Raw genomic sequence first — 23,451 nt, 5'->3', positions numbered from 1 at the left:
AAGAAGGCAACTGAAGAGTGCAGACAGAGTGGAAAAGCTTGAAAAGATTAGACAAAATCAGTGACATGGGGCAGGAAACCTAAGGCAGGAAAGAACCATTCAGAAAAGAAAGAAATTCCACTAGAGGGAGCTTCAATGTTTTCTCAATATAGCACTGCTTTGCAACCAGGTCTATATTATCATATTGCACGCTCAGAAGCGCAAACGACAAGAAGTCGACCCCATGTAAGCGAAAGCTTACAACGTTGAAACTTCAGAACAGCAATTATTTTTCAATGGAAAACAATCGCTGTTACGAAACAAAAAACAGTAAAACATTACTTAATGTGGGGGGCTTTGCCCCACATCCTCCCTACTCAAATATACCAACTATGAGATCACACTACAGTGCCGAAAAGGCAAAGTAGCAAAAGCGGCCAAACAAATTCTTTCCCAGGGAAAGAATTCGCTGAACAGCCGCTTCGCTATTTTGCCTTTTCGCGCTTTACTGTTCGACTAAGGCATTCGACAACCTGCATCTGCGACAGCATAATAGGGAACCTTGCAACCAGTGGGTCTTGGTTCAAAAGTTGCTCACAACAGGATTTCAAAAGATCATAACTTTGTCTTGTAAGAACACTTGTCCATACTGAATAAGCTACTGGAAACTTCAACAAGGTGTCTATACCTCCCACAGGGAGGGTATAGGAAACAAAGAGTTTCCTAGATCGGTTAGCTAAAGTGATTTTATCTGGACTTGTCCTTTATACTCTGTTTTCATGTTTTCATATATAAAAAATTGGAGATGAAGTCAACTACATAAAAAGATGCAGTGTCCTTTAAATGTACTTAAATTATCTTTTCTTCTGCCAGTGTTGGCCACAAGTAAATTCCTTTAAACAGATTAACTTTTTCTTACTCCCATACAACCTTGACTACATCAAAGCTAGTATTAGATACTGAATGAATGTACAGACAAAATGCTGTAAGTAAGGCAGAGGCTGGCAGCATAAGAGATGCGGGCAGAGGCTAGCACCACTAGAACACACAATGCTTTGTTGTTTCCAGCCACAGTTCTCTTCCCTTAAGAAAAGAAACAAGTTTTGTTTAAGATGCAGTTAACTGGATAAGCACTGAAAGTCTGATTTTAGATCTAACCCTTGAGGAAAATACCCAGGACCATGACTAAATAAAGTTTAACTTCAATAAATTGTTGTTAGCAAAGGCAAAACACACTACATGTGAATACAAGAGGCATGCAGTATATACTCAGCTAACACAATATACTTTTTTTTTTTTAATATTAAATAATTATCTGACAGCTCTAACAAACATGGTAAGGTGGAAATAAATTTACTGCTAAGTTTCACCACACAACTACTTTGTTTTTATAATATAGAAGTAAGCCCTCTTTCCATCCAGTCTACCAGAGTACAGACTTTTGATGTTTAGTAGTACACTGACTGCAAGGCTAAGTATGCATAAACATATTTCAGAATTTTTTTTTTTATTTCTTTTCTGAAAATAGGTTGGTTTATATGAAAAAATATCTATACATCTACTCCATCTGTGTACACCTGTATAGATACACATTGATAAACATATATATACATATATACACACACACACATATACATACACACACATATAATATATATATATATATATATATATATATATATATATATATATATATATATACACACACACACACACACACACACACACACACACACACACACACACACACACACACACACACACACACACACACTTGTTTTTAAATAACCCCACATTGTCCTTTTACAGGTTTGCAGGAACACAGAGTGACAACCAGAGGGCAGACATGGAAACCCGTTCTATAGGGTACTACTCTATCTCAGAACACATGCAAACAACATACATGCACACCTTTGAACAGTTTTGGAGAATGCATTTCTTTGGGAAGTGAAAAAACAAAGGACACAGAGAAAGCCTACATTTTTATTTTATTTATCTAATAATTTTTGACATACCTCTTTTCAGAGGTGACCCAAAATGCTATTTATACTAGGGAAAATCCGGCCAGGGCATCGGAGAGCTTCCACTACTCAGAGCTGCCACTGGATATTTTACATCCACCTGCGATGCCACCAACCCAAGCAAACAGGATCTCAATTTAACATTTCATCCAAAAGACAACACTCAGAAGTATAGCACCCCCCCTTATGCTGCAGTGCAATGTCCGCAATCCATCTATCCAGTATGGGAATAGAACTCACAGCATTCTGCATCAAAGGCAAGTCTGTTACCTGTTGTGCTACTGGCACTGAATGCAGGGAGGATAAAGACTCCACAGAAGTCACCCTAGATGAGTAATGAACTGGAAAACCTCACTTCTTGCTGTGATGTGGCAGCAACCCTGTTCTCTTTCTCTCTGTACATACATATATTTAATTATAATGCATACATAAATATACACACATGCACATTTTTTTTCCGAAAATAAAAACAATTGCTCCACAAATTTAATGATGTGGACATGCCTCAGAGTAAAATTTTAAACAGGGAGTTTAGGACACAAAATTCAGAATTTATGTGAGGTACGCATGCATCTACATTTTGTCAATGATAAAACACTGATTACAATTAACCTAAATACTATAAAACACAGTCAAATATGCTTCTTAAATGATTCCTTAAAGTAAGTTACTTGAAATGCTGTTGTCTTAACTAAAAATCATTGCAACTGGAGTAAGAGGAATCGCCATCAGAAACTACTGTTGGATACACTTCTGTGTAATGAAATGGCTTTTGTGTGGGTGTTAACAGGAAGCATTAAACATCCACCTCACAGAGGTGACGACATAAAAATGACGCTGCTAAAACCCAAGGCAATTCATTATGGTGAGCACATCACATCTTGAAGTAGCTTACTAGTTTAAAGCAGACTAACCAAAAACAGAAATAAAAGTGTTTCATACTTGTTAACTCGACATCACACTATGATAATAACTCAAAAACAAACATCACCAAGTCTTGGCTTTCTAAACATTGCACTACCCTTCTCACATCTGATAAGGATTCATCTCACCTGAAGCACTATCATGTATCTGAGATGACAATGTAGCCCATGCAGCAACATTAATAATTAAGCAATATGGATTACCTGTTTAAGCAAGCTGTGGCTATCTACATAGGTCACAGGTAAGATGAGCAGCACTTACTCACAAATCAACAGCCAAGGATTCCCAACACCTTGCTTAGACATGTATTTTATTACAAACTTGGAGGAGAGAAGCAAACTATCCACAGTTTAGCAAACAGACTTAAGTTAATGAGTCAAGGGGCTCTAGTTCATCATCCTGGTTTGAGCCCCTCAATCTCCACTTGCAAACAGCACAGAATTTGAGCAAGTGGCTTACCAGGTAGTGCTCCTGGGTTTGTTTTTAAAAAACAGCACTTGTGCCTAGTGGGTTAACTAGATAACAAAATCAGAAAAATGACACACTAACTACAATGTCAATCCATTACAGTAGAAGTCTGGAAAAATGAGCTGAATGAAGAACTGCGAGTGTTACATAAAACAGTAGTGCATCTTACTGCATGACTAGAAAAACTCAAGACTGTGCCAGTGCTCACCCATTTTATACCTGGACATCCAGAAGTCAGTCCTCCAATGTCTGTCATCTAGGGATGATGTAAAGACCTGGGGAATTGGGTTGGTCGTGGACTTCTCATGGCAGGAATAGTCAGTCTGCAACACTGACTACAAAGAAAATTACTCTGCTACCACAGCCTTATGGCTGGCACATATGCCTTCAAATTCACTGTTAGCAAGTGTCAGTTCTGGCAATAGTGGCTACTGTCCTCAGGAAAAACAACCATCATTCAATACAACACTACACCATCAAGCTAGCTATAAAGTACAGCTTTCTGGAAACTAGGAAATGTGCAAGAATCAAGCATCCACAGGTAAGAAGGTTTAAGATGTCAATAGCAGAAAGTGAAGTCTGCAAAAGTGACATAGAAGATGAAAGCCCAGACTACAACCCAAGTAATCGGAGTCTGACTAGCGGTTTGGGTGCTTGAAGGCAAAGGCAGGGAAAATGAGCATGTCCAACTTGGGGGGGGTAGTGGTTCCAATTTGGATCATGCTTTGCTTGTAATTTATTTATTTCCAGTTAGATTACCGGGGAAGTCCACTGAGCCGAAATGACCCACTTTCAGTGGAGAACCGGGGAGAAAAGCTCCACGTTGCATAACACAGTTACAATACAAGTGGTACACAGGTATAAAAGATACATTATACAAAAAAGTTACAATTAACACATTTGGTGTCATGGTATTTAACAGAGTTCAGGGTTTTACAATTTCATTTAAGGAGCACTTAACGTATGGAGTTTGACAACAATATATGTATGAACATGAGTAGAAAGAGAAGACAGAATAAAGAAATAGAAAATACACTCTGCTTACACACAATTAAACATGGATGCTATTTACAATATTTACAAGGTTGAGTTGAGTCAGAGTGGCTATAGGTGTTATTGAGAGCATAGAGAGCCCAGGAAAAAGAGAGAACACACTGGGAGAAGGTTTAACTTGGATTAGGTAGGGTGAAGGCAGGTACATTTTCGCTTAGAGGACAGGTGTTTGAAAAGCAGGCTTTTAAAGTTTTCAGAGTTTGGTATAGATCTTAGAGTAGATGGAAGGGGATTTCATTTTTTGCCAAGCAAAGAAGTTGGCCAGCAGGACGTTTAGGTTTATTGATAGCTATTAGATTCTGATGTTCAGATCTTAGTGATCTGTTGGGTATGTAGGGCGGAAGGAGATTAGTTAGGGCAGGACATTTTGTTTGGTGAAATATGAGTGTATGAGCAGTGGTGAGTTGGAGGTAGTTAGGGAGTTCAAGCCAATTCATGGATTCTAGGGTGAGGCAGTGATGGGTATAATTTTTGAAGTTAGTGGCAAATTAAGAGATTTTGTTATAGCAGGTTACTAGCTTGGAGGTGATAGTGGAGGACAGATTGGTTAGGACAGGGGCTCCATATGATAAGGAAGGAAGAAGATAGGTTGTGGCCAGAGTATGCCTAGTTGAGTTGGAGACAAAGTGATTGTTCCTGTACAGCACACCTAGCTTTTGGTGGGTTTTCTTGATATTTTGTTGAATATGTATATCAAATTTGAGGTGTTCATCAATGGTAATACCAAGTAGTCTAGCGGAAGGAACTACTTCTATAGATGAATTGGTATGGCTACAGACTTTGAAGTTGTTTTTTTCATAGGAGAGGGACTTTGTAGGAGGGAATAGTAGAATCTTTGATTTATTTGCATTTAGAGAGAGGTGGTTTGGCACATCCAGTTTTCGGCTGTTGAGAATGCAATTTGGGTTTTGTTTAGTAGTTCAGAGAGGTTTGAGGCACAGCAGACTAAGGTTGAATCGTCTGTGTATTGAATGATTTTGGTGTCAGGAATATCAGAGTGAAAGTTATTGATGAAGATATTAAAAAGCACGGGGCCAAGAATCGATCCCTGTGGTACTCCAGTTGGTGTGAGTAGGAAGGAAGAGATGGAGTTTTTCCATTTGACTGCCTGTGATCTATCGGACAGATAACCGGAGAACCAGGATATAGTGTTGGGTGAGAGATGGAGGTTGAAGAGTTGACAGAGAAGGTGCTTGGGGGACACAGTATCGAAAGCTTTAGACAGATCAAGTAAAATTGTAGAAACTAAATGTCCAGAATCTCGGGCTTGATTGACAGTATGAAGGAAAGAGTAGAGTGGTTATAGTGCTATGGCCTGGGTGGAAGCCATGTTGGGTAGGAGTGAGAAGGTTGTTTAGGGTCAGAAAAGGGATGAGTTGGAGGTGGATGCATTTTTCTAGGATTTTGGAGACTGGTAAGAGCAGAGCGATTGGGCAAAAGTTTGAGATGCTGGTGTTTTTGCCTCCTTTGTGAAGTGGAAGGATACAGGCTGAATGCCAGAGTTTAGGGACATACGATTCCTTTATGGATCTGTTAATGACGTTGATTGGAAGAGCAATACCATTAGCAGCACATTTCAGGAATGAGGAAGGGCTATTGTCAGGAGCATTAGAGCAAGGTTTAAGTTTGGACAAAAGTTTTTGTATAAAGTTAGTGGAAATGGGTTTGAGCTCAAACAGAGAGGGAGGGTTGCTAGGTGAATTGGAAAGTGGAGAGTATGAGGAAGTTGGGTTATTATTAGGAAATGTTTTGGTGAGGTTAGAAATAGTTTCTATGAAGGACGAGTTAAATTCGGAGCTTAGTTCAAGGTCAGATTTACTTCAGGACAGGGGTTATTCTTGGAGCCTAGATTGAGAAGAGAGTTTATTGAATTCCAGAAAAGTTTGGGATTTTTATTATTATTTTTGGACTGGAGTTTGATATAGTAGGATTTTTTTGTCCTTGGTGGTTAGTTTTTTTTTGCAAGGTTACGCAGCTGTTGACACTGGAGGAGTGTAGTGGGCAGTTTATTGTTTTGGTAAAGTTTCTATATTTTATCTCTTTCGTGCATGATCTTTTTTGTTTCTTTGGATAGCCAAGGAACAGTTTTAGCTTTTATCCTTTTGTTTCTTAGAGAGGCAAGGGAGTTTAGGGTATCTAAGAAGACAGTGTTGAAGTAATCTATAGCACTGTCAAGAGGAAGGGTGTTTAGAATTTGCCAGTTCATCTGTTTGAAAATGTTTGAGAAAGTAGTGGGGTTGAAGTTATTGAGGTTGTGAGTGTGGATGTATTGATGCTGGTGTGGGGTAGAGTTGGTTGAGCGATGTATGAAGGCTGGAAGGTGGTCACTAATGGCATCAGGAATAGTGCCAGAGTTGGTTATTTTTGTTGGATCTGAGACTAGGATCCAGTCTAAAGATGGATCCAGGTGGATTTATTTTGTTTGGTCGGGTGATGGGGAGGATTAACTGAGAGAAGTTATAGAGGTTAATGGTTAGGGCGGGAGAGTGGCAATTGATTTTGTTCCAATCAATATTTACATCTCCTAGAATGTATGTTTCATAGTGAATTCTAGTAGAAGCCCATAAGAGAATTTTTTTGAGTGTAGAGATATTATTACCAGGTGAGATATATAGGGCAATACTGCAGATATATTTGTGTTTATTTAATTTTAGTAGTCCAGCAGTTAGTTCCGTATTCTGGAATTGGAATTTGGAAGAGAATTATGGTAAGGAGGTTAGAGTAGATTAGGGCAGAGCCACCACCTTTTTTGTTAAGTCGGTCGCTTCTGAGAGTATGAAATCCTGGGGGTAGGATCTCAGAGTCAGAGATGGAGGGTTTGAGCCATGTTTCGGAGATGACTAAGATGTCAGGTTGGTTATGGCTTAACCAAGCTTGAAATTGGCGAATTTTGTTGTTAAGACTTTTTGCATTTAAAGTGAAAAACTTTAGGGTGTTGTGGTAGGAGGTGGATGATAGAAGGTGGGTGTTGGTTAAGGAGGGGGTAAGACCAAGGTTAGGATGAATATCACCAGCTTTGACTAAGTTATTAAATGTAATATCCTTTAACCATTTAGGTTTACTAGGTATGACATTTAATGGTTTTAAGGTTACAGTGGGTGACAATGTCTTAACTTTAAAGGAGAGAATTTTAGGGAGGAATAAGTGAAGAGTATTGGGCTGGATGAGAGATGGAGTGGAAATGGGAGTAGGATTGAGTGTGAAGGTGTGTACGTATGCTAGTTGTTTTAGTGGGTAATTTTGGAAAAGCTTTAGAGTTGTATGAGCTAGCAAAATATAGAGGAATTAGGATAAGGGAGAGGAGGGCAGGGGACTAGAAGGGTATGATGACTTGATAAGAGCATATTTGGGTAGAAGGGAGAAAGAATGATGTAGGATTGTGGAAAAGAGAAGGTTGAATAGGAAGAGAGGTTTTAGAAAGAGAAGAAGGTTTTAATAGAATCTTAGTAAGGGAGTGATATAGAAATGTAATAAAGGAGGAGGGAACTGTAATTATATGGGTGGTGTGCGGATGGAAGAGTGTGAAAGGGAAGTAGAAGGGAGGGAATTGGTGGAGGGAGCAGCTACTGGGTGATTAGGTTGGGAGGGAGGGGTCAAGGAGGAATAAAGCTAGGAGTGCTGGGTAATGACGAGGACTCGCGTAATTTCGTGATACGAGATGATTGTATTAAGAACACATGGGTGTGACTGCTCAAGGTGGTGACAAACGTCCCTGTCTGGGCATGTGAGGGAGCAAAGAAGGCCCATGAAGTGAGGCAGGTGCTCATGTCACTACCAGGGGTGGAGTTCAGCCATTAAAAAAAAAAAAAAAAAAAAAATCAATCATGTTGCCAGGATGTTAGCACTACATGAGTGATGTCACTACAAAAACTTTTTTCCTTTTGTTATGTAACTAACCCACTGGGCACGATGAATGCATGTCTAATTAGGAGAACACATGATGATCAGCATGCACAGGGGCAAAATGATCCCCAAAAAGCAGCAGAAGTGAAAGCTCAAATCTCTGCCACAAGCACAAAAATGGAATGCAGTGACAGACAAGTGCACCTGGACTTTCTAGTCCTCCTACTGCTCTACCATTTGGATAAACTGCCACCCATCAGCAAACTTGTACTCTACTTCCTACTTCTCTCAGTGAAAATGTTGTCTCGCTCACTCTCTCACATATGATTCTGCCCCCATCCCCAAAGTTTCTCAACTCACAGCTTTTCAACTGGTCCATTTATCTCCAAAGTCCTCTTTGAAAAAATAATTAACAAATTTTCTAAATTATTATCTCTGCAACACTGTGTTCACTTGTACATACACACTTTTTTTCTGAAAGAAACTGCTCCCCCTCGATGTTAAATACTCAAAGTTTCTATCATACTCGCTCTTCAGTCTTTCTGGAATGGTATACAAGTTTAACACCTTTAATCACCCCATTACTCTTGCTGCAGACTCCCACCATAAACTGGATGCCCTCTAAAAAAACCTTCATCCTTGGTTGCCTCGGCAGGGCACGGGGTATTCAAAAAAGGATGCAATACTTAAAAAAAATAAATAAATAAATAGTTTCAACTGTGTATCAAACGGATAAAAATGTTTCTTTTTTTCCAGTGGTAATGGCTCTACTTACGCATTCCAAAAGGAATTTGGTCCAGCTTTCTGTACTATTTTTTTTTCTAAAGAGGTATGCAATCACAGGTACGAGTGCCAAAGGGAATCACTTGTGCACATTTTGTCAGTCCACTAGGGACAATGGAGTAAGATGATCTTGATTACTAACATCATCGAATTTCTCCCCCTGCCTTTTTTTTTTTTTTTTTTAACACAGTTTCATGCAAAATTTAGCAGACTTGCTGACTGCAGTTAACGGAAATATTAAAAGTATTTAAAATAAAAGGCAACCATAGCACATATGTTTAAAATGCTTCTGAATATACAATTAACATTATCTCAGACACCTGAATATCTGACACTTCTAGCAAGAAACAATTCATTGCAAAAAGTTTAGCTACACTTACTCAGTGCTTCTCTTGCTGAAATTATCTCTTTTGTTTTTCTCATTTTTCTCCAACTGAAGCTGCCCTACACTACACTACTGCCACCATTTTACTAAGTTATGTTTAATCATCTCCATCTTCTTTTGCAACTACAAAGGGACATACTCTTCCTGACAGTTGTTCTGTGATGTGAATTACAATTTCATTGAAAGGGACTAGTTCAGCTACAGAGTTCTGTAGGACCCCAACTATGAACTCCTCTTTCCTCACTTTAGAAACCACATGCCACTGCATTTCTGGAACAGTTAACGCAGTCGACACTTTTCCTCAGACTGTCATTCTGAGCAATACGCAGCAGTTAGCTTCTGCATTGCTCTTTTTTGTGGAACTGCCAAATAAGTTGCTAAAAAATCTAAACAGGAAATGTCTATAAACACATCGTGCTTTATTTTAGTAAAGTGCAGAAAAGTACAGTTGTGTACTCTTACCATAAATGTAGATGTTCGAGTGTGTTCACTGTTGCAGTCATCACTGTAGGGTTCTTCCTGCCAGCAACAGCCCCCGATCGGCCAGAATCCCAAAGTCTGGATCGAGCGCCAGCTGAGGTCGCATTTATCCCGACGTCAATGTGCCGGAAGGTATAAAGACCTCAGCTGACGCCATTTCCCCAGTTTTTCTTGCCCCAGAAGTCAGGTGCCCAGAAAGAAAAGGTTAAAAAGGAAACCATGCCCAAAACCTCAGCAGCCAAAATACCTCATAACAGACAATACTGAAGGAAAAAACAAAAGAGGGGATAGGAGGGAGGGTAACCCAGACTGCAACAGTGAACGCACTCGAACATCTACATTTATGGTAAGAGTACACAACTGTACTATGTCCTTCGTGGTTCACTGTTGCAGTCATCACTGTAGGGTTGAGTCCCAAAGCTAAGAAAGGGTGGCTGGAGGAGAAACAGAGGGAGCGGTTACAAAACCTTGCAAAACCGCTGAAGCAAAACCTGCCTTGGATTTAGAATAGAGAGGGAGGTTGTAATGCTCAGATAAAGTATGTACAGAACTCCAAGTAGCAGCTTCCAAAATATCCTTGGTAGGAACTCCACAAAGAAAAGCTGCTGAAGTAGCAGTAGCCCAGGTAGAATGAGTCCTAACATTAACAGGAACCGGATTGCCATGATAAGAGTAACAGAACTTGATGCAATGTGCAATCCACTTGGAAATAGCTTGCTTAGTGATTGCTTTCCCCTGAACAGTAGGAGCATAAGTGACAAACAACTGATTAGATTTCCGGAATATTTTGGTCCTGTCCAGGTATAGACGAAGCTGTCTGTGCACGTCTAGAGAGTGCAAAAGACTTTCTTCCTCACTTTGAGGATTAGGATAAAAGGTAGGCAAATGAATAGACTGATTCAAGGCCACTGCTGAAACCACCTTGGGCATAAAAGTGGGATTAGTCCATAGAGATACCCTGTCCTGATGAAAAATAAGGAAGGGTTCCACAGCCATGAGCGTTTGCAATTCCAAAATTCTTCTAGCAGAGGTAATAGTTAAAAGAAAAGCAGTTTTCCAAGACAAAAATTTTAAATCCGTGGAAGCTGCAGGTTCAAAAGGAGACAAAGTTAATTTCTCCAAAACATAGTTAAGATCCCAAGTGGGAACAGGAGCCCTTATAGGGGGCCGAATATTCTTGGCCCCTCTAAGAAATTGTTTAAGTAATGGATGAGAAAAAAATCGGAGGATCCGTATTGTAATGTGCAGAAACAGCAGAAGCATGAAGCTTAATAGATGAAAAAGATAGGCCCGTATGTAATAACTCTGTCAGATACTGTAAAATCAAAGGAATGCTCGGAACAGAAGAATCTCCAACCTGGACTTGACTCCAGGAGCAAAATCTTTTCCATTTTCCCGCATAAGATTTTCTAGTGCTGGGCCATCTAGCTTCAAGGATTACATCCAATACCTGTTTGGAAAGGGCAGAGGTGTTTACAGACCCTGGATCTGCCAGGCAGCTAGATACAGAGTCTTGACATGACTGTGCAGTATCCGGCCATCCCATTGAGACAGTAGATGAGGGATTTGAGGCAGAATCCAGGGAGGCTCCTGAACCAAGGTCATCAGAGTGGAATACCAGAATTGCCGAGGCCAATTGGGAGCCAGTAGAATCATGTGCGGTCTGTCCTGTTTTATCTTCAGAAGTACCCGTAGAAGAGGAAAGGGAGGAAAAGCATATACTGAGAGGGGTTTCCAACTGAATGAGAGGGCATCCACTTTCCATGCTAGTTTGTGGTAGGTCCTTGTGCAGAATGTTGGAAGTTGATGATTCTGAGGGGATGCAAAGAGATCTATGTCCGGACATTCCCAAGCCTTTATAATCATCCTGAATATCCGAACATCCAACATCCATTTGTGTGGATCTGAAATGCGTCTGCTCAAGGCGTCTGCCAGAGTGTTGTCTTTCCCTGGCAGGAATTGCGCCTGTAAGTCGGCACTGCAGGTCAGAGCAGTGTAAAAGAGATTCATGGCTAATCTGCACAGGGGGCAAGAGTGAGAGCCCCCCTGCTTGTTGATGTACCACATCACTGTAGTGTTGTCTGTCCATATCAACAATTGTCCTGGTAGAAGAAGGTCCCTGAAGGCCATCGGGGCATTCTGTACAGCTAGCATCTCCTTCAAATTTATGTGCAGGTGCGTTTGTTCCTTCGTCCAAACACCCTGAAGACATCTCCCGTGCATGTGGGCTCCCCCAGGCATAATCTGAAGCATCCGTTGTCAGAACATGGTCGGTCGGCGGAGGACAAAAAGGCTTCCCCTTGTTCTGTAGACAGGCTTTGGCCCACCAAAGAAACTCTCGCTGGAGACAAGGCAAAATCGTGACCACTGTTTCCAAACTGTGGTAATGCTGAGACCAGACACTCTTGAGGTACCACTGCAGTTTCCTCATATGCAGCCTTGCATATGGTATTAGCAGAATGCAAGAGGCCATGTAACCCAAAGCCTGCAGAATTTTTCTTGCAGTCAGCTGTTTCATTGAAGCCAGGCGTCAGAAAAAAGAAGCCAGTTGCACTTTTTTGTCTGGTGTCAAGGAAGCCATCTGGGTTGACGTACTCAGAAGAGCACCCAGGAAAGTAATCTGTTGTGTAGGTACCAGATTTGATTTCTTTAGATTCACTGTGAAACCGAGGCACAGAAGAAGATGCTGCACAAAAGCTAGATGCCGAAGTAGAGTGTCTTTGTCATCTGCTTGAAGAAGACAGTCGTCCAGAGAAGGGTAAATTTGAATCCCAGTCTGTCTGAAAAATGCCATTACTGGTGCCAGGCACTTCGTAAAGACCCTGGGCGAAGTAGATAAGCCAAAGGGCAGCACAGAGAACTGGTAATGTTTCGAGCCCGCTTTGAAAAGCGGATACTTTCTGCACTCTTGCCTTACAGGAATATGCAGGCAAGCGTCTTTTAAGTCCAAAGTCACCATCCAAGCATTCTTGCCCAACATAGGCAGTGGCTGCTGCAGAGTGAGCATCTTGAATTTTGGTATATCTAGGAAAGTGTTTAGCACAGAGAGGTCCAGGATTGGTCTCCACGAATTTTCCTTCCTGGGAACCAGGAAAAGTCTGGAATAAAAACCTTGCCCTATTTCTAAATTTGGTACCAATTCTATGGCCCTCATAGCCAGGAGGGGCTGAACCTGCCGTTGTGTCTCTGCCCACTGATGATATGGCAGGTCTGGCCAACCGTTCGGTTTTGGCATAGTGTGGAAATTAAATCTGTAACCTCTTGAGACCATGTCCAGAACCCATTTGTCCCAGGTTATGTGGCTCCAATTTTGATAAAAAAGAGAAATCCTTCCCCCCCAAAGGAGCTTCCAGGAGAGGAGCCCTGGGAACCAGAAAGGGAGAGTCAAAGACTGTTTTCGGTAGGGTTGAGACTTATCTTCACCTCCCTTGGGAGAGGGGGCACTCCACTGCCTATTCCTAAAATGGACTGTGACTGTCCCTTACCTCTGGAACGCCTGAATCTGCCTCTCTGAGACCTGTCCGAGCCCGGAAAGGACTAAGGTTTAGTTGGCCAGTGTCTGCTAAATCTAGGAGGTTGCACTTGTAGAAAATCCTTAACCGTCTGCATAGATTTGGCTTTGTCTTCCATTTTCTTCAATACCTCTTCAGCTTTGGACCCAAACAGAACATCGTGCTGCAAAGGGGCATCCAAAAGTTTGGCTTTAATCTGATCCGGCAAGCTTTGATCTCTTAACCAAGCATGTCTTCTAATAACAACGCCAGTTGTTGCAGCCCTACAAGAAGCTTCCAAAGAATCAAAACCACAATGCAGGGTATGTTTATCCACTTGTTCAATAGCATGCAATAAATCCTGTAACTCCTGATTATCCGCACCAATAGACACAGCTGACATCTTTTGTTGAAATACAGACAAAAGGTATTGCTGATACTTCAGCATATGAAATTGACAGTTCAAAGCCCTAATAGACAATGTAGCAGAAGTATAAACCTTTTTACCCCATCTCTCCAAAGCCCTGGACTCTCGGTCAAAGGGAATAGGATTTTTAGCAGAGGCCGCTTTAACACCCTTAGGACCCTGAGAAATTGTTTCCGGATCAGGCAAAAGATTTTTAGAAAGAAATTTATGAGAATCTGGAACCCTATAATACCTATCCGGTTTGGCCGGAGTAGGGGGAAAAGAATCAGGAGAGAGAGAGAAGCTTCTGAAAAAACAATCAACAATGTCCAATACAGGGGGAATAGCCAGAGGCTTATGCTGTGGGAGAAGAAGAAAATCCCTAAGCCTTTTCTTGGATTCAGAGAATTCCTGCCCTTCCCAGTGAAAATGCACCCTCATATCATGCAAAGTTTCACCAAAAGAATAATCCTCAGGAGGAGAGGCGGAAGGAAAGGAATCTTCAGCATCAGAATCCTCATAAAGAGGAAAAGCATAATCCTGCTCAAGGGAAGAAGCAGAAAAAACAGAAATTTGGTCTGAAGAATCATAATCGAACTGTAATCTAGGCTTCTTGTCAGGAGGGGGATGAGAAACCCTGATCATAGTTAAGAGATCTTCAGCCATCCTAAGCATCTGCCTCTGAGGCCAAGGACCCTGATCAAAAGGTGCCTGTGCTAGCCACTTCACTTTAGCTGGAGCCTTAGACTTTGACTTAGCATGTAAACCTGAATCCACATTTACAGGAAGCTGTGAAGGCCTGAGAACTCCCTCAGAAGCCGGTACCTGCCTACCGGCTCCGGACCCAACTGAGGGAGCAGTATCCGAAGGTTCAGTCCCTGGCAATTCTGAAGACCATATCAGCTCCACACCGGAGTTGGTACAGACAATTGGTTCAAAAGAGGCGGACGACAGGGGCTGCAAAGGCGCCTCACTGACGACCGTCGAACCAGCAACTGGCAATAACTGAGTAACATCCTTTGCTGTGGACCTCGGAGGCCTGTCTGCATCCCTGCGCCTCTTACATACCTCAGAAGCCGGAAAAGAATCTGAAGACATGTTATAATTAAACCTTTTTCCAAAATAGTAAAAGGCAAAGTTATATCTAAGCCTAATAGTATGCTGATTAAATCTAGCACAAAACACACAATTAGCAACGTTGTGGTCAGGACCCAGGCAGGGAATACAGTAAGAGTGAAAATCCCTATGAGGTATTTGCTTCCCACAAGAAATACAATTATTAACTTTTTCTGACATATGACTGGAGCAAGAAAAAGACCTCCCCAATGGGGTACTTATCTGTAAAAAAACGAAAAACCTGGGATTAGATCCAAAAACAAACAGGAACAGGTCGACCGGCATCAGTGAACTGCAAAGGGCACCGCACAACAAGAAAAAGACTGGGAAAATGGCATCAGCTGAGGTCTTTATACCTTCCGGTGCATTGACATCAGGATAAATGCGACCTCAGCTGGTGCCCGATCCAGACTTTGGGATTCTGGCCGATCGGGGGCTGCTGCTGGCAGGAAGAACCCTACAGTGATGACTGCAACAGTGAACCACGAAGGACATCTGTGTAGATCGCTGTGACTGCTGAAATAAATTTAGCCTTAGTTACTGTGCTTCAGTGACTTCTAATATTGCAAGAACAGTATAATTCTCTCACATGGACACCCTTTTCTTACGCTATCAATAACCTAAGAGAAACTACTACAACTCCTCGCACCTCACTTTTCTGACTTCCCATAGTACTACTTCATTCATTCACTCCCTAAAAGACACTAGTAAATATAGTCACACGAGGCCCTACCATGTCATTTTATTGGTGCAATACAAAAAAACTAATCCTGGATATGAAGACAGTCCACCACAGAAGGTGTACCGTGGAGTACACACCCAAAGGCAATTTGAATGGCCACCAGTTCATCTACTGCATGTCTCTGGGATTTGTAAGAAAACAGCAGCACGCAGAGAATCCCTTTAAAGACACAGGAAATACATGCCAAGTCTGCACAAATGGCATTGTAAGTGGGAGGTGAACTGGAGAACTAGCATGTGAGGCAGAAACACCAACTGCTGCAGGAATGCCCCACCCTATTACTTTACTTTCAACAGCATTTGCAGAAAGATAATCAGCCTCTTGAAGCTATTTGATGTACGTTACTCTATGAATTCCATTGCAATGTTCAATCATGGTTATAAATGTTGCATTATTACTAATAAACTTTGGGACTCAAAAAGGTATAATACTGCAATAACCTGTCCTATGCAGATTTTTGAAATGCATTATGCCTGAGCTATTCGGTGACTACTGTACCACTACAGCATTATGAAGGCACCGATCTGTAGTGCAGACAGTAGTCTCGCTGGCAAAGCCTCAAGCAAATGTAGCAGTCCAGACGCATGGTTAATGCTAATCCTGGAATACTGCAAGGATCTGAACAGTGAGGTACAGCAATTAAGAGAAGAACTCTATCATATTAGTTGGAGGGCAAAGCAAATTTATGCAGTGTTCTGGTGGCACATATACATTCTTTTCAATGGCAGGATCAGGGGGTATTAGTTCCACTGCAGGTAAATACTCCAAAAAGACTTCCATGAGTGTACGCACATAGCTACATGTCAGCAGGGGCCTTTTTTGCAACTGTTTAGATGTATTGTGTGTTCGTGACGACAGGTATCTGCACAGCTACGTTTCAAGGCCCGACAGAACACTACTGCTGTTGGGTGTAACTGCACAGTATTCAATTCAGAGAAATGATGAGCAGCTAATGAGCTGCTGCCCAGTGCAACTTTATCACATCTCTGAATCACATATTACCACTATCAAACTAATAGGCAGTAGGGCACAGTCCAAGCAGCACTGGCAGAAATAATCTTTATGAATCCTGTTGAAAAGTTAAACTAAAGCTTCTACTGATCAGAGTTACACTTTGGCCTCACACTAACTCACTTAACTAGCTAAGCAAATGTATAAATTCACTTCCTGTGTATTATACTGCCTCTACAACTTGGTATCTTAAATTCCCATATGTACATATTTATGTGTGTGTGTGTACACTGACATACTTTAATAATGTATAATTGTATGTATTAATGTGCAATTGTATGTGGAGATTTTTTTTCCCCTTGGACCTCCAATAAAAATTAGTTTCTGTTTAGTTACACAGTGCCAACAAACAAGTCTTCCTTTAAGAAGCAATTCCATCAGTGTTCCTACTGCAGAGGTAAGGCCAATAAGTCAGCAGCGTTCATCTCCTCTCTGCTTCCATTCTTGGAGCCTGGTATATATTCTTCTATGGTCTAGCAGCAGTATACCAGTTTTCCCCAAAAGATAGATAAACTAGTTCTCCTCCTACAGCTTTAAGAACTTCTAGAACGCATTTGGTGTATCCCCAATGCCTTATTCAATTTCAGGTTTTTAAAATCTTTCAAGACATCTTCCTGGTGATTCAAAAAGCCGATATGCATGTACATAGGTTCTTTCAATTTAGAAATAATTTTCTCTCATTTTCTGTTTTACAGGTTTAGTGCTTAAACTTATCCATAATTAATCTTAAGATAGTACTACCTCTGTCATTGCATACTTTGTACTGTTTTCATTTCACCCACTTTCATATGAATTTTGTTTATAATTGTTATTTCTGTAACCCAGGCTGGGCATGAAATTGGTCAATTTTGATTGTGATGAAACAAACACAGACCCCAATTCTACAGAATGTGTTTCTGGATTAACACACACAGCCTGAATATTAATCCTGTCTAGACACTTATACTTGGCAGAAGCAGCTGGTCACTGGCCTTGTATTTTCTTCATCACCCTTTGCCAAACCACATTACCTTTTCTAAACTTTTTTCTTAGCTCATTCGTACACCTACAAAATGTTTTATCCCATTCAAGGTGCTTGATTTCTGTTTTTCACTTTCTGCCGCAGCTGATACAGTTTGTGTTACTATTAAGAATTTCCTTGTATATCTGAATGCTGTCCACTTAAATTTTTCACTTCTCATCTACTTCCAGTGAAGACCATGACATATTTCAATGTTTTGTCTGCAGAGATGCTTTTATATGTAGCTGCATAACTCTTAACACAAGAAATCTGGACAAAGCCAAAATTAGTAGTGGAACAAAGGCCTAAAATTAGTAACAATTTTAAATATCGCTCTTATAAACTTAGAAGGTTGCTAGACATACAGGATTTGCATTAAGTTGTATTTTCCGAAGGACATGAAGTCAAACTCAAATACATGCCATTTATTTGGTGACGTCAATCTTCAGTGATGTGCCAGAAAACCACACATTTTATGAGGAACAGACCAAAAATCGGAGGCAGAAATAGACATTTGAGAGGTATGTGTAAGCTATGTACTGCCACTTTGATGACTATTTTTATTTTTCCCATTTTTCCTCCACACCACTTCTTAGCCTGCACAACATACTTAACTAAGGCACACTCATAACAACAAAACTGGTTTAACCTTAAATACATGCCTCATCCTGTAAAGCAGCAGTTACTGTGAACCTCAGGACATGGTGGTCACTTTTTCCACAATGACTACTTCATTGAAAGGCAAGATTCGCTATTTTTATTTTAAACAATAAACATCTTTAAATTACCACTTACGACATAGGCAATCTATATAAATGAAAACAAACCATATTGACATACTTTTATTTGCAAACATTATACATCACTAATAAAACATCCAGTCATTGTAAGTCAAACATTACATAGCTCATTCAAATCCTGGGTTCATTTAAACCACTTCCTCCTCGAAAACATTATGCTTCGTGTATTGTTCCCACAATTCCAATTTTTCTATATAACTTGCTCCTACCCTTTTCTAAAGATGCCATTTCCACTTTTTTATCTCTATTATATCCACTATTTCTAGTACAGTTGGTTTAGACTTTGATTTCCATTTTCCAGTAATTGCTTTTTTGACAGCCACCGAAGTTAGACTCAGTAAGGCATTTCTATGTCTAGGCAATTCAAATTCTGTATCATAACTCAAAAACATAATTTTCCTGGCTATACAATTTGCTCACCCAGTATTTCTGATACAGTAGTCTGCAGGGAAATTTTAAAGTCAGACAACTCATTACACTCCCAAAAAATATGTTCCCAATTACCTCTTTCTTCCCCATCATATTGCCAACATTTGCAGTCTACCTGTGGAAAAATTCTTTGGAGTCTACTTGGAGTATAAAAATACCTATGCAAACACTTCCAAGCAAAGACCTTACATCTACTAGACTTTGTTGCACATTTGGAAGTCGTAAATATACCCCCCCCCCCATTGTGTGAATTGCTTATCCAGTCTCTCTTCCCAAATCTTTCCAACTTCCTCTGATTTATTCTTATAGTTATCATACAATATTTTATATGCTCTATTATTTATCCCTTTAACAGCAGCTTTGTTTTTTTTTCTAGATTCTACTTACAACTTTGCTGTGCTGGTCTTTCATTTAGGATCCCCCCCATTTCTTTCTCTTTGCCTACACTCTGATATCAATCATTGATGGGAAAGGCAATCTCTAGCCAGTAGTCTAAATAACTTCTTGACCTATTGCCATTCTATTACATCCTCTCTAATTATTTGTTCCCAACACCTTGGCTCCTTTGACAGTATTCTCCAGTAAATTCCAGCCCCACTTACCTATTGTCTGGATCCCTAATTGCACTCATCTCTATTGGCAGAATCTCCTTTCGCCATCCCTGTGTTAGTTTAGTTCTTTGAACACTTTCTGCTGCTTAATGAACATAATATTCTGTATGTTTATTACTATTCTTCTTAAGGATCCACAGCCGAAATCCCAACCTCTCCTCGCTTCTCGAGCTTCTCCCCTGTTTCATCATCATTCCTTTCCACTTTGAATTATAGCTTTCCGCTTGTGCAATGTATAGAAGCCTTGACTGTGTAGCTCTAAAATACCCCTTCAGATCAGGTAATCCCAAACCAACTTGTTCTATTGGAAGAAACAGCTCTGTTTGTGAGTATCTGTCTATAAATACCTTGACTTCAAAGTGCTGTGCCTCTTGTACCCAAGCTGACCTACACAGTACTTACTTCCTTCACAGTTTCCCAGTAGCTCTGCTGGGATTTTGTACCCTCAAACCAGATACCTCCTTCTCACATTTTTCTTTACTTAGTACTCTATGTACTTTGATAATAACATGATACCTGTCAGTCAGGGCTGAAGATTAAACTATGCAGCAAAGTGTAAGAAGCAATTGAAGAAAAAGGGCAGCTTACCATCTGACAGAGCAGACTTTCTCATGGATCCGCTGCCATGTGTCTCCAAAGTTCATGGAAAGCCACAGGCTCTTCTGAAGAAGAAAATATATACATGTAAGTGGCACTGTATATTTTCTATATATCCAAAACAGGACTTCACAAAGGCAAGACAGTCACTAGTTCCTTGACACAAAGCTGAACACAATACCAGAAATAAACTGTATGCTTAAAAGTGGCACTCAGAGAAAAAAAAGCTCACAGTCGTAATAACACTAACAAATAGGACTTCAAAGGCAAAAGACTAGAGCTAAGAACCCAAACTGCTCCTGTGAGAGCTCCTGAAGTGAGAAACTGAAGATAAGCATGTCAGTTGTTACACAGGAGAATGCATTTGTTTCTTACAGCAGTTTTCCTTATCCAAGAAAGTAAGAAAGTTTAATTTCCTTTTTACTGACAGTGAAGGCAGTACAGTTGTTTACATAAACTTACCATAACAGTAGGTTCATAGGAGGTTACTGGGCTAATGGCCTCAGGGTCTTTACAAGCCTAGCCATGTTATACCCATGTTCCCTAACTGACATTGGTTATATGGTCATTATTCGCAGAGCAAGTGTATGATCAGCACAGACTGCCCTTGTCTATGAGGGACATAGGTGCCACCCCTGGGGTGAATTTCCGGTATCTCATCCAGCTATCTAAGTTGCACCTGAATAGGGTCATTAAGTAGCTCTGCTTCTTGTGACTTGGGAGTTTATTCCAGAGGAGTGGCAATTTCTGGGAGATGTATCCAACTCTCCAGCATGTTCCATTAATGTCACAGGCTAGGTTGAGATCTTGAGTGAGTGACTCTTGTCCCACTTGATTTATGGAGTTGCAGCATTTCCATTAGGGCAGGGTCAGAGACTGTTCTGTAGACCGGGCACAAGTTGCCTCTTAGCAGTCTGTAGGGTACAGAGTACAGTGACAAGGCTTTCAGTCTTTCCATGTAGTTCATGTTTTGGAGGCCCTGAATTTTCTTGGTGAGAAACCTCTGTGGTCTCTCCAGCTGCTGCAGATGTCTGGTGAGATACATGCAAAAGGGAGCAAAATACTCTATTAGTGGTCTGATGAGGGTCGGGTACGGAGGAGTTATAACATCCTTAGTCTTGGATGTGATGCCCTTACTTGTGAGATGTTCAATGTAGAAGGCTTTACTTCCCACTGTGGACACATGGTGATTGACGTTTAGATTGCTATCAACCTGTAATCCCAAATATCCCACCACTAGGTTTTAGCTTAAGGGGATGCAGTCAATACTGCAATTTGCAGGGACTTCCTCTTTGTCAAAGGGGAGAATAATGAACTTTTTTACATTTAGTTTTAGTCCATGACATTGGCACCAATTATTTGTCTGTGGTAGCTCCTTTTGTAATACTTTAACATTGTTTGGGGACTCCATGATTGTGCCCAATTTGCAAGATGGTAAGCCACAGGCCATCTATTTTCACTTGGACTTCCAAGAAATAGATTCCACACACTAGAGGGTCCAGCACAGATCTTCATGGTATGCCACTGGTAACTGGTCTACCGGGAGAGGTGGAATCCCAAACTTTGATTTTATGCATTCTGCCGGTGATTCAGTTGGCTACCCATCTAATGACGTATGGGTTAATCCTCAGATGGGAGAATTTCCCAGTGATAACTGAGTGGAGGATTGTGTCAAAATCCTTGGCTGAGTCAAGATAGGCAGTATATAATGTTTTGCCTTCATCCACAGCTTTTCTGATATTCTTGAAGTCCATCAGGTTCAATAAGCAGAAAATTAGGTTGGGTCAAGAGTTTGAAGGTCACCTATGTCCTCGTTGATAAGGCCCATAACTATCCTTTCCATCGACTTGCAGATAAGGCTGGTTAGGCTTATGGGGCTAGTTCCCAGGGTGAGTTGATGGACCAACTTTGTGAAAAGGGATTTCTGTTGCTGTTCTCCACTCTGCTGGAACACAGCCAGTGCTCAGGCAGAGGTTAAAGACAGTACCAAGTGGTTCTACTCAAATCATCACCTAAGGCATGAAGGTAGGATTAGTACAGAATGACCTTATTCTTGCAAAAGACTAGCAATGGTTCTTGCATACAAAGCCTTGCACTTCAAAAAATCCTAGCAGTGGTAGTTGCCACAACATAGTTTTCCAGGGTAGATACAACAATGAAGCAGAAGGTTCAAAGGGTAGTTAGGTTAGCTTCTCCAGAATGTAGTTGAGGTCCCACAGTGCAGTAAGCTTCCTCTCAGGTAGTTTCAACCACTTGAGGAACTATTTTACTGGTAACAAGGAAAGAACTGGGAGATCCCAAGGCATACATGCTGAAATGCCTGAAAAATGTACCAGACAGACAATTTTTTTTTAAACATCTAAATACTAAGTGCGGATTGAGGATTCAGAAACTGCTTTTGAACTCTGACCCCTGCTATGAACCAAATGAAGATTTTTTTGATCCAAGTATGGTTTCACCAGATTTGATTTTCTAGCTTCCCTTAAAATGTGCAGCAACTCCTTGGGTCATCCATGCTGTCAGCCTTAAACTCCTCTGACAGAGGTGTATGACTGCCTACTTTTTTTCTGTTAAGAGGTCCATGTGCAGAAGCAATTATATATGCTCTGTCCTTCCTAGTAGAATAACGACCAACTTTTTCAGGGGCTAAAGGTGACCAGGATCGCCATATTTGGCTTGTTTTCCTTTACATTCTGCATCAGCCAGGGGATTAGGGTTGCTGGAGGGGAAATGTACAATACCAGGTCTGTCCAGCCTATGGAGACACCATCCATTACCCAAGGCCCCCACTGCTTGTATGACTGCGCAGAATTTCCTGAGCAGTCACTTTTTCAGCAAAGCAAAAAGGTCTACCTCTGGCACCCCCCTCCCCATGAAGTCCAGAAATAAGTCCCTGTTTAGCATCCACTCCTGTAGGTCCACGGTCATGGTCAGCTGATCTATTAATTATCCCGATACTGAATGTGAACCATGAGGGTCAATCCTGATTCCTGGACCAGATCCTGTGGTTGCAATACCAACCTACAAAACAAGGAGTAGACTCATTTCCCTTTATGTACCCCATCGCTATGGTGTTGACTTTGAGGAAATGCTAGATTCCCTGTTGTCTAATGGGCATAAATGTCCTTATGGTTAGAATTACCACCATAATTATTTTTTTATGCTGATACACCTCCTTTGCTGATTATGTACCAGATCCCTTAATCTTCAGCTCTCCCCAGACTAGGCCCAAGGAGTATGTGATAAGCGTTTGGTATCTAAAACTAGCTTGAAAGGCATCTGTCCTCCAATAATGTACATTTGCTGGATCCC

At 40.9% G+C, this 23,451-nt stretch overlaps 1 protein-coding gene across 2 annotated transcripts in view; it reads right to left on the bottom strand.

The window, feature by feature from the left end:
* SORT1 (sortilin 1) overlaps window positions 1-23,451 on the bottom strand; it is a 941,002-nt gene that overhangs the window by 494,810 nt on the left and 422,741 nt on the right. For both annotated transcript variants that reach the window (XM_044076883.1, XM_044076884.1), the window contains one exon: window positions 20,131-20,204. In XM_044076883.1, coding sequence (XP_043932818.1) covers window positions 20,131-20,204 — 74 coding nt within the window. The remainder of the gene's footprint in view (window positions 1-20,130; window positions 20,205-23,451) is intronic.

Source organism: Protopterus annectens, chromosome 7.part0 (genome assembly GCF_019279795.1).
Source record: "Protopterus annectens isolate FY-2018-M chromosome 7.part0, PAN1.0, whole genome shotgun sequence".
Lineage (NCBI taxonomy): Eukaryota > Metazoa > Chordata > Ceratodontiformes > Protopteridae > Protopterus > Protopterus annectens.
This window is presented reverse-complemented; position numbering and strand designations above follow the sequence as displayed.